Genomic DNA, 17,899 nt, shown 5'->3' with positions numbered 1-17,899 from the left:
AATCGAACCCCATTCCTCTGGAAGAGCAGCTAGTGCTCTTAACCACTAAGCTACCTCTGAAACTCAAGAAAAAAATAATAATTACTGGTTCCAAGATACCAAAAGAAAGCCACGAAATTGAAGTGAATAAATATTTAATTGACACCTTCCTACTTCATTGATTGTTAAATGTAATATCATAAAATATTCATTAATTTATAAATGACTTAGAGTTTTCATTTTTTAACCTCCTGAAAATTCCCAAGTATATATACAGTGTTCTAATTTCTAAACAAATCAATCACTTATAAATTAGTTCACTGCAGCCAAGTAATTATAAAAATAAAAGCTCTGTTTAGAGTAACAGTAGTGATATGTATTAGAAATGTAGGTGTATTTATTGTTTTTATTGAGCTATATACTTTTCTTTGCTCCCCACCCTTCCTCTCCCCTCCTCTTCTTCCCTCTCCCATGATCCCCATGCTCCCAATTTACTCAGGAGATCTTGTCTTTTTCTACTTCCCATGTAGATTAGATCCATGTATGTCTCTCTTAAGGTCCTCTTTGTTGTCTAGGTTCTCTGGGATTGTGAATTGTACGCTGGTTTTTCTATATTTTATGTCTAAAAGCCACTTATGAGTGAGCACAAATGATATTTGTCTTCTGGGTCTGAGTTATGTCACTCGATATGATGTTTACTAGATCCATCCATTTGCTTGCAGATTTCAAGATTTCATTATTTTTTTCTGCTGTGTAGTACTCCATTGTGTAAATGTACCACATTTGCCTTATCCATTCTTTGATTGAGAGGTATTTAGGTTGTTTCCAGGTTCTGGCTATGACAAACAAATCTACTATGAACATAGCTGAGCACATGTTCTTGTGGCATGATTGAGCATCCTTTGGATATAAACCCAAAAGTGGTATTACTGGATCTTAAGGAAGGTTGTTTCCTAACTTTCTGAGAAATCGCCATACTGATATCCAAAGGGGTTGTACCAGCTTGCACTTTCACCAGCAATGGAGGAGTGTTCCTGTTACCCCAGTGTTTTTGATCTTGGCCATTCTTACAGGTGTAAGATGGAAACTGAGAGTTGTTTTGATTTGCATTTCTCTGATGTCTAAGAATGTTCCTTAAGTGTCTTTCAGCCATTTTAGATTCTTTTGTTGAGAATTCTCTGTCTAGGTCTATACCCCACTTTTTTTTTATTGGTTTGTTCGTTCCTTTGATGACCAATGTTTTTAGTTCTTTGCATGTTTTGGAGATCAGCCCTCTGTCCAATGTGGGATTAGTGAAGATCTTTTCTTATTCTGTTGATTGTGGTTTTTGCTTTTCAGTTTCAGGAGGTCCCATTTATTAATCATTTCTCTCAGTGTCTGTGCTGCTGGTGTTATATTTAGGAAGTGGTCTCCTGTCCAGTGTGCTCAAGTGTTCTTCTCACTTTCTCTTCTATGATGTACAGTTTGGTTGGCTTTATGTTGAGGTCTTTGATTCATTTGAACTTGAGTTTTGTGCATGAAAATAGCTATGGATCTGTCTTCATTCTTCTACGTGTTGATATCCACTTATGCCAGTACCATTTGTTCAATACATTTTCTTTTTTCCATTTTATATTTCCTGCTTCTTTGTCAAAAATCAGGTGTTTGTAAATGGGTGGATTAATATCTTGGTCTGTAATTCTCTTTCTTAGTAAAGTCTTTGTGTGGTTTGGGTATCAGGGTGATTGTAGTCTCATATAAATAGTTTAGCAATGCTCCTTCTGTTTCTACTATGTGGAACAATTTGACAAGTATTGATATTAGTTATTCTTTGAAAATATTATAAATTCTGTGCTGAAATCATCTGGTCTTGGACTTTTTTGGGTCGAGAGACTTTTGATGATAGTTTCTATTTCTTAAGCACTTATAGGTCTATTTAATTTGCTTATCTGGTCTTAATTTAATTTTGGTGATATTTATCTAGAAAGTTGTCCATTTCCTTTAAGTTTTCCAATTTTGTGGAGTACAGGTTTTCAAAATATGACCTGATGATTCTCTGTATTTCCTCTGTGTCTGTTGTTGTGTCCCCCTTTTCATTTCTGATTTTGTTAATTTGGATATTCTCTCTCTGTCTTTTGGTTAGTTTTGAAAAGGCTTGTCTATTATGTTGATTTTCCCAAAGAACCAACTCTTTGTCTCATTGACTCATTGTATTTTTTTGTTGTTTCTATTTTGTTGATTTCAGCTCTCAATTTGATTATTTCTGCTGTCTAGTCTCCCTGGGTGACTTTGCTTCATTTTGTTCTAGAGTTTCCAAATGTTCTGTTTACTCACTGGTGTGGGATTTTTCCAGTTTCTTTAGGTAGGCATTTAGTGCTATGAACTTTCCTCTTAACACTGCTTTCATTGTACCCCATAAATTTGGGTATGTGGTATGGTCATTTTCATTGAATTTTAGGAAGTCTTTAATTTTTCCCTTTATTTCTTCATTGACCCATTGATGATTCACGTGAGCATTGTTTAATTTCCATGTGTTTGTTAGTGTTGCTGTTGAATTCTAGTTTTAAGCCATCGTGATCCAATAAGATATATGGGGTTATTCCAATTTTTTGTATATGTTGAGATTTGTTTTATTACCTAGTGTGTGATCAGTTTTTGAGAGGTTCTATGAGGTGCTGAGAAGAAGGTATTATGTTTGTATGGAATGTTCTGTAGATGTCTGTTAAGTCCATTTGAGTCATAACATCTGTTAGTTCCCTTATTTCTCTGTTAATTTTCTGTCTGGCAGACATGTCCAGTGGTGAGAATGGAGTGTTGAAGTCTCCCACTATTAGTGTGTGGGGTTTAATGTGTTATTTAAGCTTTAGAAGTATTTCTTTTACATATGAGGGTGCCCTTGTATTTGGGACTTTGATGTTCAGTATTGAGATTTCCTCTTGATGGATTTTTCCTGTGACTAATATGAAATGTCCTTCTTTGTCTCTTTTGATTGATTTTAGTTTGAAGTTTATTTTGTTAGCTATAAGGATAGCTACACCAGCTTGCTTCTTAGGTCCACTTGATTGAAAAAAAATTTTCCCAACTCTTTTCTCTGAGGAAATATCTGTTTTTGAAGTTGAGATGTGTTTTTTGTATGCAGCAGAAGAATGGATTCTGTTTTTGTATCCAATCTGTTAGCCTGTGTCTTTTTATAGGTGAGTTGAGTCCATTTATATTAAGGGATACAAATGACCAGTGATTGCTAGCTCCTACTATTTTAGTTTTCATTGTTGCTGATGTTAGTGTGTATTTTCCCCTTCTTTGGGATTTGCTGTTTTGAGATCATCAATTGTCTGTGTTTTTGTTGATGTAGTCAATTTCCTTGGGTTGGAGATTTCCTTCTAGTTCTTTGTGTAGGGCTGCGTTTGTGGCTAGGTATTGGTTAAATCTGGTTTTTTGTGGAATATCTTGTTTTGTCCTTCTATGGTGATTGAAAGTGTTGCTGGGTATAGTAGTCTGGGCTGGCATCCGTGGTCTCTTACTGTCTGCATAACACTTGACTAGGACCTTCTGGCTTTCATTGTCTCCATTGAGAAGTCAGATGTAATTCTGTAGGTCTGCCTTTATATCTTACTTGGCTTTTTTCCTTTGCAGCTCTTAATATTTTTTCTTTATTCTGTATGTTTAGTGTTTTGATTATTGTGTGTTCAGGGGACTTTTTTTGATCCAGTCTATTTGGTGTTCTATAAGCTTCTTGTATCTTCATAGCCATATCTTTCTTTAGGTTGGGAAAGTTTTCTTCTATAATTTTTTTGAATATATTTTCTTTGTTTTTGAGTTTGATTTCTTTTCCTTCTTCTGTCCCTATTATTCTTAGGTTTGGTCTTTTCATGGTGTCCCATATTTCCTGGATATTTTGTGTTAATCATTTGTTAGATTTAACATTTTCTTTGACCGATGAGTCTATTTCCTCTATTGTATCTTATGCACTTGAGATTCTCGCTTCTATCTCTTCTATTCTTCTGTTTATGCTTGCATTTGTGGTTCTTGATAGTTTTCTCATAATTTCTTTTTTCTTTCTTTCTTTTTCTTTTTTCTTTTCTTTCTTTCTTTTTTTTGTTTTTGTTTGTTTGTTTGTTTGTTGTTTTTTTTTCTCTGTAGCTTTGGAACCTGTCCTGGAACTAGCTCTTGTAGACCAGGCTGGCCTCGAACTCACAAAGATCTGCCTGCCTCTGCCTCCTGAGGGCTGGGATTAAAGGCATGCACCACCATCACCCAGCATAATTTCTGTTTCTTTAATTCCCTTGGCTTGTGTTTTCTTTATTGTCTCTATTTCAGTTTTCAAGTCTTGAATAGTTTCTTTCATATGTTTGATTGCTTTTTCTTAGTTTTCTTTAAGGGATTTCTTGATGTCTTCCAATTTTTTGTTTGTCTTTTCATCCATTTCCTTGAGGAAATTTCTTATTTCATCTTTCAGAGCCTCAAACATTCTCCTGAAGTTAATTTTTAGATCATTTTCTTCTGCTTCATCTATATTTGGTTGTTCAAGTCTTTCTGTTGTAGGGTCACTAGATTTTACTGGTATCATGTTGCTTTTTGTGGTATTGCATGTGTTCTTACCTTGTCTACCTATCTTTTCCTCTAATTGATGTAGTTGGGGCTGTCTGTGACTCTGGTAATTAATCTTCCATGTGCCACTGGATCCAAGGCTCCGATGGTTTCTCCTCATGGTGCAGTCAGTGTCATGGTTCCAGTTACTCTGTTGGTCACTCCATGTTCCTGAAGGTTGCTTAATGCTCTCAGGGTTTGCTCCAATCATGTGGAGTTTGCTCAGACCTGCTCTGACTTAGATTGCCAGCTCAGACCTCTTTCTGTAAATGTTTCTGATCTGGATCCACTCCTGTGGAGGTCCCTGGCTTGGGGTTGGTCATCCAAAGGTCTCTGGCTCAAGCCTACTCACACCCAGACCCACAGAGATTTCTGGTTCCTTTCTACTCAGAGAGGGATAATGTGGAATATTCCTTTGCATTGTGTGGATATACTTTATTGTTGTTGGTTGAATGAAGAAGCTGAATAGCCAATAGCTGAACAGAATAAGTTTAGGTTGGAGATCCAAACTGGGAATGCTGGGAGAGAAAAAGGACAGAGTATGGAGTCACAAGCAGACACACAGAGAATCAAGATGGGCTGCCATACTGAGAAAGAGTACCAAGCCATGTGGCAAAGCATAGATTAAAAAATATGGGCTAATTTAAATGTAAGAGTTAGCTAGTAATAAGTCTGAGCTATTGGCCAAGCATTGACATTTAATATTGCTTCTGAGTAATTAATTGGGAGAGGCCACCAGCACAGGAAAACTCTGCCTACACTTTGATGTGGAAAGTCCTTCTGTATATGTGTTGCTTTTATTTGTTAATAAAGAAGCTGCTTTCAGCCAATGGCTTAACAGACTAGAGCTAGCCTGGAATATATATATATATATATATATATATATATATATATATATATATATACAGTATGCAGAGTTAGAGAGAAGCCATGTGGCTGCCCACAGGAGACAGATGCACCAGAACCTTTCTGGCAAGCCACAGCCCCATGGCAATATACAGATTAATAGAAATGGGTTAATTTATGATATAAGAGTTAGCCAGAAATATGCTTAAGCTATTGGCCAAACAGTATAATATAGTTTCTGAGTGATTATTTGTTTCTGGACAGCTGGGAACAAATGAGTGGTCTCCTCCAACAACACATTGTGATAATACAAAGGCAACAGCAAGGTGCAGTGTAACATAAATTACAGTGTGCTACTGTGCAGATGAATGTCCAATCCAGTCTCACTTTCCTTGTGAATGCATGGAAACTTCCTGGGGGACTAAGTGAACTCCAGAGACAGTTCTGAAGAACGGAACTGAAATGTAGAGTTGGAGATAGTCACTTTTTAAATCATATATTCTTTTAGGTACCATTTGGATTTTCCGTCATGACTTATTTTCATTGCAATTTAATACTAATCAGAAAATCACAGAAACCTGTCTGAAGACAGAGCCACCAGCATGAGTTTGAATCTTCGCATTACACCATTACACCATTACAGTATGACCCTGGATTAGTTTCTTGCTCATTCTAGGTTATAGGGATTTTTTTTTTAATCTAAAAAAAGGGAAGCTAGTAATGTAGTTGTAGTGGTTTGAATAAGAATGGCCTCTATAAGCCCTTATATTAGAGTGTTTGGTTCCCAGTTGGTGGACTATTTAGGAAGGATTAGCCTTACTAGAGTAGGTGTGTCCTTACTGGAGAAGGTGAGCAAGTGGGTATGGGCTCTGAGGTTTCAAAAATCACACGACGCCCATTCTTACTCTTTGCCTGCTGTCTATGGATGAGGATGTAAGCTCTTAGCTACTGCTCCAGCACCATCGTGCCTGTATGCTGCCCTCCATCATTATGGTCATGGACTCACCCTCTGAAACAGTAAGCCAGTCCCCAGTTAAATGCTTTCTTTTGTAAGCTGCCCCATTCATGGTCTCTCTTCACAGCAATAGGATGGTAACTAAGACATAAGTATTGAGAGTTTCAAAGTCTGTCAGTGCCATGACTATGTAAACGTATTTTATATTTAGAGGCAGGCAGCATCGTGCATTCTTCAGGGCCAGGATGACCCACCGAGCTTTCACACAGCAAACTTTTTTCTCCTTTAGTGTCTGCTATCAACAAAGCGGTGTAGAGTATCTGCCACCTTGCTGTGACAGGCCCTTGCTCCTTTTGTCTCCTTTTCTGTCATTCCCCAAATGAACTGGAAAAATGACATTGCTTTTGAAGAGACTATCTGTGGTAAATCATTCTTATGTAAAAAATTTTAATTCTATAAAAACCCAGTAAACCATCAATTAAGGACCAGAGTTCCAAAGAATATTCTAAGCCATCCTCCCACCACATGGCTGATCACAACCCAAGTTGCATACTTTGTTTGGAATGTTGACATCACTTCCTCCTGCCAAGAGCACTCGACTGCATTCCTCATGGCCTCCTTCAATGGCCAACATGAATGGAGTTTCTCCATTCTGACACAAAGAAAAAGAAGTTAAAATTAATTTCCCCTTGGCATGCGATAAAAGTACTTTGAGAAAGAGCACGCTTCTAATATCTTTTATGCATGATTCTTTTGCTGTTGTTAGTATATATGTGCCAACATATACTGCCAAGACCATACACTTGGTACAGTCAAATCATATGATAATCCTAGAAGGGCAGGCTTCATTTTATACTCATTTTATAGGCAAGAAAACCAAACAGCTGGTGATCAGAGCTTCCATCATCTACCTGTTCTAGCCTACTCAGTCCAGCTATTCTCAATTTCTGTCTCGCTGACCTGGTCAGTCCCAGGACACACCATGTCTTTTATGGACATGCATGTGTGCACATGAACACACACACCCCAGGAAAACAACAATGACAACAACAAAGAAGCCAACTCTTTCCATCAAAGACCACTGGAATGGCAAAACAGAGATGACATGTTACCTCCTATGTGAAGGCTGTGGTTTCGGAAATAGATTCTCATGGCATATTGTGTATACAGCTATAATCATATGTTTTCCCCATGATTTTCTTGCCCTGTAGGGCCCCAGTGTAAAAACACATACTTATTCTGAAAACAAATGACTCCTTTCTCTTCCTCTTCTTATCATCATCATTATTGGAAATAGTTGTTTTCATTCAATATATTCTGATTACAGGTTCTCTTCCCTCAATTCCTTCCAGGTTCCCACCCACCCACCCATCTCCCCACTCACCCAACTCCAGGCCCTTTCTTTCTCTCTTTCTCTTTAGAAAACAATTGGGCAAACAAACAAACAAACAAAACAGAATAAACATACATCCACAAGAAACACACACAAACAAAACCCATAAAACTACAAAATCCAAAACCGTAATAGACATGCAAAAACCAATCAGACAAAAAAAAAATCAAAACAAAGCAACATGAAACAAAAAGTCTACAAAACACCATTGATTCATTTTCTGTTGGCATCTTCAGCTGGGCACAGAGCCTCTGTGAGTGCGGATTGTATATCTGGTGAGATTCCATGGGAGGAAACTAAGTTTTCCTTTGCAGGCAGTTGTTAATTGCGGACAGCTCCTTAGAGCTGGAAGCTTGCTTCCGCTTCCCCCATCAGTGTTGGGACCTCACTGGGCTTGAACCTGTGCAGGCTCTGTGCCTGCAGCCACGGTCTCTGCTGTGTCTGGAAGACAGTGTCTCTGGTGAGCTCCCTCGAGGTAAATTCAAATGGCTTTCGAGTAAATTAGCAGCTTCCCCAGAGGAGGACACTTGAAGAACACAGCAGGACCCTGTATGTCCACCTACCTCGTTGGTCTCATTTACTTCCAGCCACTGAGTTAGTAGCGCCTGCACTGCTGGGCTGTGGCCATGCATGGCAGCCAGGTGCAAGGCAGTGTTCCCCTCCTGTAACAGAAATTCATTCCTGGTGAAATTGCCTGTGCCGGAACAAACCTTCCAACACCAGGCTACAGGGTGATTTCTGGAAACTTTTTCTTTGGTTAAAGCAAAATATAGACATTATCTAGTTTTAAGTAAGGCTTATCAATTTTTAAGTTTTAAATGAAAACCTTGGCTATTTAATACAGTAGGAGGAAAAAAATCATTCTTGCTTAAATTTGGTACTATTTTAAAAAAAAAAAAAAGAATAAAGAACAACAAAAATAATTGGTCCTGCCTATGTTAGGGCACCCTGATAAAATCAACCTGAGCAGCCATCTTAGTAACACATATCAAAAGATATATGGTGCAAAACTCCTAGACTTTTAATTTCTCATCTGGGAATTTATCTTAAGGAATCATCAAAGATGTCCATGCGGATGATTACCATGCGGGTTTTCCCTTCACAAGTAATGTGGGACCAAGTCCAAAGGAGTCCTCAAGGAAGGACTGGAGAAGGCTGGGACTCCCCAGGAGTGGGTCCTTCGTTTATGAAACAATGCATCACAAACAACTTGGAGGCCAAGTTCATCAAACTTCTCATTTAGAAGAGCCAAACTCAACATGAAGCAGAAAAATCCATGACGTAAACTAACTCCAAAACACTTAGGGATGGGTGTTGGTGGTGGCGCACACCTTTAATTCCAGCACTCTGGAGGCAGAGGCAGGCAGATCTCTGTGAGTTCAAAGCCAGCCTGGTTTACAGTGTGAGTTCCAGAATAGTCAGGTCTACACAGTCAAACCCTGTCTCGAAAAATTTTTTAAAATGTGTACAGAGCAAAAACTACCAATTATAGCCAGGCCTGATGGCACATGCCTTTAATCTCAGGAGGCAGAAGCCGGTGGATTTCTGTAAATTCTTTATATGTAGCCTAGCCTACATGTTAAGCTCCAGGACATCCAGGATTACATAAGAGATCAGTCTCAAAAACAACAACAACAACAACAAACACCTACCAATTATGACAACCTACAGCAAAGGTGGATGGATTTTTATCTGCAAAGTCCATGATTCTCTCAGCAGTAACAATTTAAGAACTCTACTGTTCTTAAACAGTAGATTGAACGTCATGCAATCTGCACACTGATTGTTAATCCCCACACCAATTGTTACTGCTCTTTGTTCTCAGTTTAAAAACAACAACAGAGCCGGGCGGTGGTGGTGCACGCCTTTAATCCCAGCACTCGGGAGGCAGAGGCAGGCGGATCGCTGTGAGTTCGAGACCAGCCTGGTCTACAAGAGCTAGTTCCAGGACAGACTCCAAAACCACAGAGAAACCCTGTCTCGAAAAACCAAAAAAAAAAAAAAAAAAAAAAAAAAAAAAAAAAAAACAACAACAACAACAGACCAGTAAGTCCAACTCACCTTGTCCTTTTCTGAAGTCTGCAGATGAAGGAAGATAAGCTTTTCAATCATTTCAACATGGCCCCTCTCAGCTGCCAAAAGAAATGGTTTTCTTCCTCTCTGAAATCAATCACAAATTCTACATTTATTTCACATTCAGCAAACAATTGGAGTACCTGACAAGGAGTGGGTAGCTTTTGAACGGTAAAGAGGCAGCAAAGATGGACCTTCGTGGGCATATCAGTTCTAGGCCCTTCTCATGGGAGGGCGATGATAATTCCTCTAAAGTGAAGCCAGATTCAGTTCTGGGTTGTCATCGTTGTCATCAGAACTGTGGAAACCCCAAAACAACAGCAAGTCCATTTCATGGTAATGAGAGAAGCACTCAGAAAAGGTTCTCTGAAGTCCCAGAGAAGGACTGTAGCACAGCCTAGTGAAGAGATGCCATCTCAATAGCCAAAACCTAGTGATCAGATGCCAGTTCAAATGCCACAGCCTAGTGATGAGATGCCATTTCAAATGCAGCAAGATTGCCTGACTGCATCAACTGTTCTCCCGCTCTGCTACCTCCAAAGACATGAGCTAGTGCCAGATCCTGCTTGAAGCTCCTCAGCAACATCCTAAATCTTCCTGATAAAAACACACGAGACAGAAATTCTTTAGCATTTAACACATGTGAAGCTCATCTAGATACAACATTTGGTCAGATAAAACTGCATTTTGTTTTATTTTTAAAGATGTATTTATTTAATGTGTACACGTAGACCTTGAGTGTATGTATGTGTATCGTGTGCATGCATGATCCCCTCAGAGGCCAGAAGAGAGCATTGGGTCAATAAGGGAGAACACTCCCATCAGAGTTGGTGTACAGGACACATTCTGACACCAAATTCTCAGCACCAAGAAGGTTTATTACCCGGGAGGGATGGGGGGGTGGAGGAGCCACAAAGACAGTCAGTAAGCAGCAGCAAGCTTTTTTTTTTCTGGAGTAGGGTTTTAAGGGGGAGTCTGTGCTAGGTAGGGTGAGTTGGTAACCTGATCGAACCTGTTAGCCAAATAATTGATTGTGTTCTGTCTCAGTAATAAGTCTATGGTCAAATAAAAGAATGGACCTCAGGGGCTAGCTTTAGGAATGTAATCTAATGGTTTTTAGCAAGGGGGGGAAAGCAAAACTTGTGTGTGCCTTGTTTGCTATGCTTGGGCCTAGAGCCCTTCAGGGTCACCTGGAACTGGAGCTAAAAACTTACATTGTGAGCCTCCATGTTGGGACTAAGAATTGAACCTGAGTCCTCCGAAAGAACAGTAAGTGCTCTTAACCACTGAACCTTCTTTCCAACCTCCCCTGCCCGCTCAATCCAATTTGAGGCCGTATTCACAGGCTGTTGTGTAGACCTGTTTGAAATGGAAAGGAGAACCAAAGCGTTGACATCCAGAAACTCCAGTGAAGAGAAGTGTTTGTAGCTGGTTCCTCAAATATAGAATTCTTGAATAATGGTAATTTCTCCAAGTTTTCCTGTTGGTAACGGAGACTGCCTTTGCAATACCCAAAATGTCATGAAGACAAGTGAAAAGATGCACAAAAATGAATCTTTAAACTTGAGCTATTTTTAAAAAAGAAAAAGGAAGCTGAATGACAAAACAGCGACGAATCTTCTTCAACTGAAAAGGAGGAAAATTCAGCACGGCTTTGTGTGTTAACTGAGAGCTTACCAAGATGCCTTTAATGTAAAGAGGACGCAACAGTCTATAAATAGGGTTCTGAATCTGCCAGCTAATCGCTTGCTAGCTATGTTTAACAAAAAGATCATGCCACTCTTTGCTTATAAGGGAGGAAAAAGGAAGAGGAAGTGGCTAAAATAGCCCAGTGCCTATTGGACAAAGTGGAAAACATCTGCTAAGATCAGCTCTGTGGAGATCTGGCACCGTGGATGTATAGAAGCCAGAGAAACAAACCAGCACCAAGAAGTTCATGCAGTTCATTGTTCTTAGGCTACATATATTGTCAATGAGAGCCTCCATTTCAGTCCTTCAAAGTTTGAGGCTTCCCTGACTTCCTTATTTCCAGGAAGTCACCAAAGGATAAAGGGAAGGAACAGATAGGTTAGAGCCACAGTCTCCTGCCTACAAGTTGGGCTATGGTTGAAGGATAAAATCTAGTCCATTTGAAAATGACAGATGGATAGTTACTGTACGTGATTTAACACAAATATCCTCAAAGGACAAAAACAGATGAAAAATCATATAAACAGCTCGTGGTGATTCATCTTATTTATCAACTTGATTGGATTATGAGCCAGCTAGGACATTAGTAAAGCACCCCCAGGCATGTCTGGGAGGGCATCTCCACAGGACTTGAGGTTGAAGGCTTTGACCTAATGAATGGTTTGTTCCACTTATGGACTCAGCTTTTGAATAGATTATTGGGGGTGACAGAACTGTGGAAGATGGGCCTGGCTGGGGGATGTTGGTCACCGAGGACCTGTTCTGGGGCCTGTCCTGTGCTCGCTCTGTCCTACTGAGCTCAGCTCTGCTTCCTGGCCACCAGGGTGGAAGCTGCTGTGCTCTCTGCCACACGCTTCCTGTTGTGACAAATAAAATCTCTGTAATACTGAGCAATGATGTGTCTATCCTCGGAACTGTTCTCTTGGGTATGTGTGTCCCAGGGAGAGCAAGTCTGAGTAACACCTAAATCATGAAACCGGGAACAACAGGCACTGCTTATATACTAGATGAACATAAGAGACACCATGGCCACAGCAACTCTTATAAAAGAAAGCATTTAATTGGGGCTGGTTTACAGTTTTAGAGGCTTTGCCATCATGGTTGGACAAAGGCAACCCTGACCTGGTGCTAGAGAGCAGCTGCAGGTTCTACATCTGGATAGGTAGGCAGCGGGAAGAGCCAGACACTGGGCCTGGCTTGAGTATTTGAAGCCCCAAAGCCCATTGCCAGGGGCCATGTCAGGAGAGCAGCAGGTGGCAATTGACTTCAGGGCATCAGCCCACTGGCATGCAAGGTGCTGATGGGTGAATCTCGGATGGGCAAGGCCCCAGAGCCTCAACCCCCAAATGGCTCTTGCTGCTGCCGTGTCTTTACATGTTTGTCGCTGCTATTTTCCTCTGGTATCTGGCATGGGTGTAGAGAGATCTCCACTGTCTTTAATGTGGTATGATTATCTCATGAAAATATCCCATTCTACTGGGCATTTTTACTGGTGGGTTATATGAAGATGATTTCCTCCTAAAATGTGCTGTTTAGCTGAAGCAATGATTTTATACAATATAATGTTAGTTTAAATAGAATTTGATGATTGAGGGTCTTTAGTAAATACAGAATTGCAATAGAGGTAAGCTTAGTGGAGAAACTATCATAGGTAAAAGCAAGGTATGGTGTTGCCCCTTTCCCTGATAAAGCATGGGCCGCAGAGGATCGAAAATAAGAACAAGGAAATGTCACACAGCTAGTTCCTCCTGAAAAGCCACATAGACTGTGGCTTAGGTTAACGAGTAAGTAAAACAACTGAGTCCCCAAAACTAAGAGCACTCAAGTTCTTTTAATCTTAATGTTGGGAGACGTGGTCACAGGTTTGGGTGTGCATCATAGCTGAAACAAAGCTTTAAATATGACTGAAGGGTAGATTAACATGTTTTTGTTAATGGCTTCAAGTTGAAAAACCTGGGAAAGGTTAGAAACACACATAGCTGAGTGAGGGACTTGTTAAGGTCAGGGAACAAGAATAAAGCAGCCTTAGAGTGGTGTGGGATTTGTGTTTTAATAAAGAAAGCTTGCCTGCAGAGTAGAATGTAAAACAACCACACTAGTCAGCAATACAGGTCAGGTAGTGGTGGCACACACCTTTAATCCCAGCAGCCACACTAGGTAGCCATAGAGGCTGGACAGTGGTGGTGCACACCTTTAATCCCAGCACTAGAGAGGAATATTAGACGGGAGGAGACAGCTCTCACTCTCACTCTCAGTCTGAGGAGTCGTGGAGGCACGATCATCCATTTCAGTCTGAGGTAAATATAAAAGCCAGTGGCTGGCTGCTTTGCTTTTCTGATCTTCAGGCAAGCTTTATTTATTAAAGCACAAATTCTATACATCTATGCATCCCAATTATAATTAGCTGATGTGCCTATTTATTTATTTATTTATTTATTTATTATGTATACAATATTCTGTCTGTGTGTATGCCTGCAGGCCAGAAGAGGGCACCAGACCTCATTACAGATGGTTGTGAGCCACCATGTGGTCGCTGGGAATTGAACTCAGGACCTTTGGAAGAGCAGGCAATGCTCTTAACCTCTGAGCCATCTCTCCAGCCCCTGGATGTGCCTTTTGTGATTGGTTGGTAATCAAAATGATGATTAATTCCTAGTATCTATTTCTGCCTTCAGCTTCCTCATTAAAAAAAAAGAAAAAAAACTGTTGACAAATTATGCACACTGAGGATTTAAATCAGAGAAGACTGATAGTTTTTGAATCATAAAAGTTTAGGTTTATGACTTGTTTAAGATTTCTTATAAGATTACCTTTTGAGATAAATAATAAAGTGATTGATTCTTTCTTTGTAATGACAAAATACAGCTGTCAGTAAGAGAACTGAGAAAAACACCTTGTTGGCTTACACTCTCTTCATCTATAACAAGTTGCTTGGGTAGGAATATATGTGCATTCTTGGAATAATTTGTTTTTCATCTATAATACATAAGATGTTTAATCATGTAAGGGAAATGAGAAACATATTTTTTACTCGCATTCATTGTATCATCCAGTTGAAAAATAGAATATAGAATAGAGCCGGGCAGTGGTGGTGCATGCCTTTAATCCCAGCACTCGGGAGGCAGAGGCAGGTGGATCTCTGTGAGTTCGAGGCCAGCCTGGTCTACAAGAGCTAGTTCCAGGACAGGAACCAAAAACTACGGAGAAACCCTGTCTCTAAAAACTCAAAAAAAAAAAAAATATATATATATATATATATAAAACCACATTATAATTTTTATACACTTGAAAGATTCTGCTGGGATGTATAAGCTATAAAGGAATAAATAAAGTTAGAAGACAGACATCAAGAGAGATAGGATGGATACATCTAGCTAGAGTTAAGGAAAGAAATAAAGAACAGAGAATTAAGTTTTACTCCCTCAGCTAGAAAAGTCAAGCTGAGTGATGTCTGTTGACTCCCCTGGCTCCCCCTCAACTTCTGAGCTGCCAGAGGACAGTCCTCATGGGAGCAGTAGCCCACCCCCAGTGACATACTTCCTCCAACAAGGCCACAGCTCCTACTGGCCACTCCCTGGTGACCAAGCATTCAAGCGCATGAGCCTACGGGGCCATTCTTATTCAAACCATCACATATACTATACATTCCGCATAATTCATGTATTCAATGATTTTACTGAGTATGCATACATGCAGATATTGTGCTATCAATAGAGTAGCCAAGAGGAGCAGTAGAGAGGGCTCCTTCTGAGTAGAGAGGCACAGAGGCACACATTCAAATAGAAGGGCATCAAGAGCTGGTGACAGGGTGGAGTACCACTTAGCATGATTGTGTGTGGACAGGAAGGAAAACAGCAAGAGGAGACACAAAGCTGACTATGAAGGTGGCTGTCCCCGGAGATTAAAAACACCTTTTGCCCAATCTCTGCCCGTAATCTTTTCCTCTGGAACATGGCCCTTAGCCCATGTTGATGCAACCTTTAACTCTATGACTCCCATTATGTTCACCAAGGACTACCTGCCCGAGTTGGCCACACATCACAGCAGGCCAGCCAGGGTTAGCCATGGGTTTTTGCCCCTGACACAGTCTTTATTTAGTCTAGAGTCATCAGCTGAGATGTCGTCAGCCCTCCTTGCCACTTGATAAGTAGACTGTGGCTATGAATGACGCCAGAACAATGGAAAGTAGAACCAAAGAGTGAAAAGAGATGGAGTGTTGATACCAGTACTTGCGAGTCTTGGATCCACACATAACTGAAGCCACTAGTATCTGCATGTGACAAATAAATGCCCCTCTTTTAAAAGTACTGTGATAGCTATTTGGTGGAAATTTTTTTTAACAAGGAAAGGTTTATTTTGGCTCATGGGGACAGAAGTTTCAGTCCACCATTGAGTAGCTCTGTGGCCTTTGGACTCTGACAAGACAGAAGCATCAGGGAAGACGTGTATGATACAGGCAAGACACCTGTGGCAATCAGGTAAAGACCAGGAAGGATTCAGAACCAAGATATACCCTTCAAAGGAACACCCCAACCCACCCACCTGCCCTAAGTAATCCCCACTTCCCACAGTCCCACCATCTCCCAACAGTCTATTCAAACTCTGATCCAGAGTCAACAGATCAAATCATGGAACAAGCCAAAGTCTTCACCATCTAACCATTTCTAGACATGCCGTCTCAGACAGGACCAGATGTGTACCTGCCTGCTTGCCTAGGCATCTCTGTATCTAATCAGGTTGACAATGAAGGTTGTAATTCCCAGTGCCTTTGGTTAGTGGCCTTTATTTGTCCAGCGCTGGAGACTGAACCGTGGGGCTCATGCACGTTAGAAAAGTCTCTACCAACAAGAACTTTATCCCCAGGCCCAGGGGTTTCTTTAAAGCAACTGATCCAATATCATACAATTATGCAATTGGCTTCAATGCCCATTAGGGGATCTTCTTAGGTTTCTGGCCCATAATGTTATCATAGGTCACATTTGGCACTGATCCACTTAGATATAGGAACCACAGCTTGCCGCTGGTCATGCCTTTCTATATTACACCATTTATTGCGTGTAGCACTGCCACATGCTAGGCTTCACCTGACTTTCTCCTGCCATGGGAAGTGATCAGATAACTCATGTTATATGGTCGTGGTGATTGACTCAGAATTGAGCATGTGGTTCAATCAGGACCAAACAGAATTGCTTGTGACACTCATATATGAACTTTGACATGAAAGAACTCTTGTCTTTGGGTCAAAATCTGTATGATTACAAACCGGAAGCTGTGAACAGACCTCCTCCCACCATGCATAGGGAGGACTAGCACCAGTGAAGTGACAGTCAATGGTTACAGAAAGAAAAAAAAAATGCTGGACCCACCATGTCTGAAATCGGCAAGATACTCCCACAAAGACCTCATTTATAAGTTAGCAAATCATCTTTATTTTTCAGCACAGATTAAGATGGTTTTGTTACTTATAACAGAAAAAATTCTGATATATATTTAACAGTTTGGGGTCTATAATTCTAATATGTGTATATATTATATAAAATATATGTATCGATCTGTGTTTTTTTTTTCATAACTACAATACCAAAGGCAGGCTACTTTATAAAGATAAAGAAGTTTGTTTGGCTCATGGTTCTAGGAGGGTGAGGTCTAGGCCCATATCTGGGAAAGGCCTTCTTGCTGGCTGAAAAGTTGCAAGAGTCACAAAGCAAGAGAGAGAGGGAGTGTGTCTTTTCCTCTCATTATAAAGTCATCAGGTTTCAATCACAAGTTTCCATCCTGGTGATCGCTTCTAATCCTGACCCCTTCCCAGAGGTCCCACTTCCCAGGACCAGGGTTGGCTTAATGTCCTTACCATAAGACTCTGGGGGTTAAACTCCCTGTAAGAGTTTGAAGCAACTAATCACCTGTAAGCCATGACAAGGGCGAATGTTTCTCTAAAAGGATTAGAGGTCTGTTTGGGTTTAAAATAGCCTGTCCCTTTGTACCCTGAGTTGCTGCGAAGCTTTACATTTTTGTATCGCTACACGAAGTGACAGAGGACCCACACCCAAAGAGAGATTAAGAAAGACTGAGTTATCACAGATGAAGCGTCTTGCTTTGCAAAAGAAGAGCTAAGTCTGTGAACTTTGGATGCCCTTTATAGATGTTACCAAGAAAGATAAATGGAAAAGCCAAGTTAGGCAGAGTAGGGCATTTAACATAATCTTGCTCTTTAAAATACTTCAAAGATGAAGCAATAGTAAGATGTAAATAATAGGGTAGAAATCTTTTTTCTTGTCTAGGTACACGGGGCAAAAATATCAGTAGAAATTTCAAAGCCATACATGTTTTTGAAAATAAAGTTTCATACCATGTTGTTTCTTTCTTTCTTTCGTTCTTTCTTTTTTTGAAACAACACA

The 17,899-nt window shown here is 40.2% G+C and overlaps 1 protein-coding gene across 2 annotated transcripts in view; it reads right to left on the bottom strand.

Moving 5' to 3' along the window:
- The window catches only part of Ankdd1b (ankyrin repeat and death domain containing 1B), a 63,057-nt gene that overhangs the window by 23,812 nt on the left and 21,346 nt on the right, over positions 1–17,899 (bottom strand). Inside the window, exons 6-8 of one of the 2 annotated variants that reach the window (XM_057789920.1) lie at positions 9,801–9,899; positions 8,303–8,401; positions 6,900–6,998 (exon numbers count right to left, since the gene is read on the bottom strand). In XM_057789920.1, coding sequence (XP_057645903.1) covers positions 6,900–6,998; positions 8,303–8,401; positions 9,801–9,899 — 297 coding nt within the window. The remainder of the gene's footprint in view (positions 1–6,899; positions 6,999–8,302; positions 8,402–9,800; positions 9,900–17,899) is intronic. The other variant, XM_057789921.1, reaches the window with a different exon arrangement.

The sequence above is a fragment of the Chionomys nivalis genome, chromosome 15 (assembly GCF_950005125.1).
Source record: "Chionomys nivalis chromosome 15, mChiNiv1.1, whole genome shotgun sequence".
NCBI lineage: Eukaryota > Metazoa > Chordata > Mammalia > Rodentia > Cricetidae > Chionomys > Chionomys nivalis.
The sequence above is the reverse complement of the archived record's forward strand: the minus strand, read 5'-3'. Positions and strand labels throughout refer to the sequence as shown.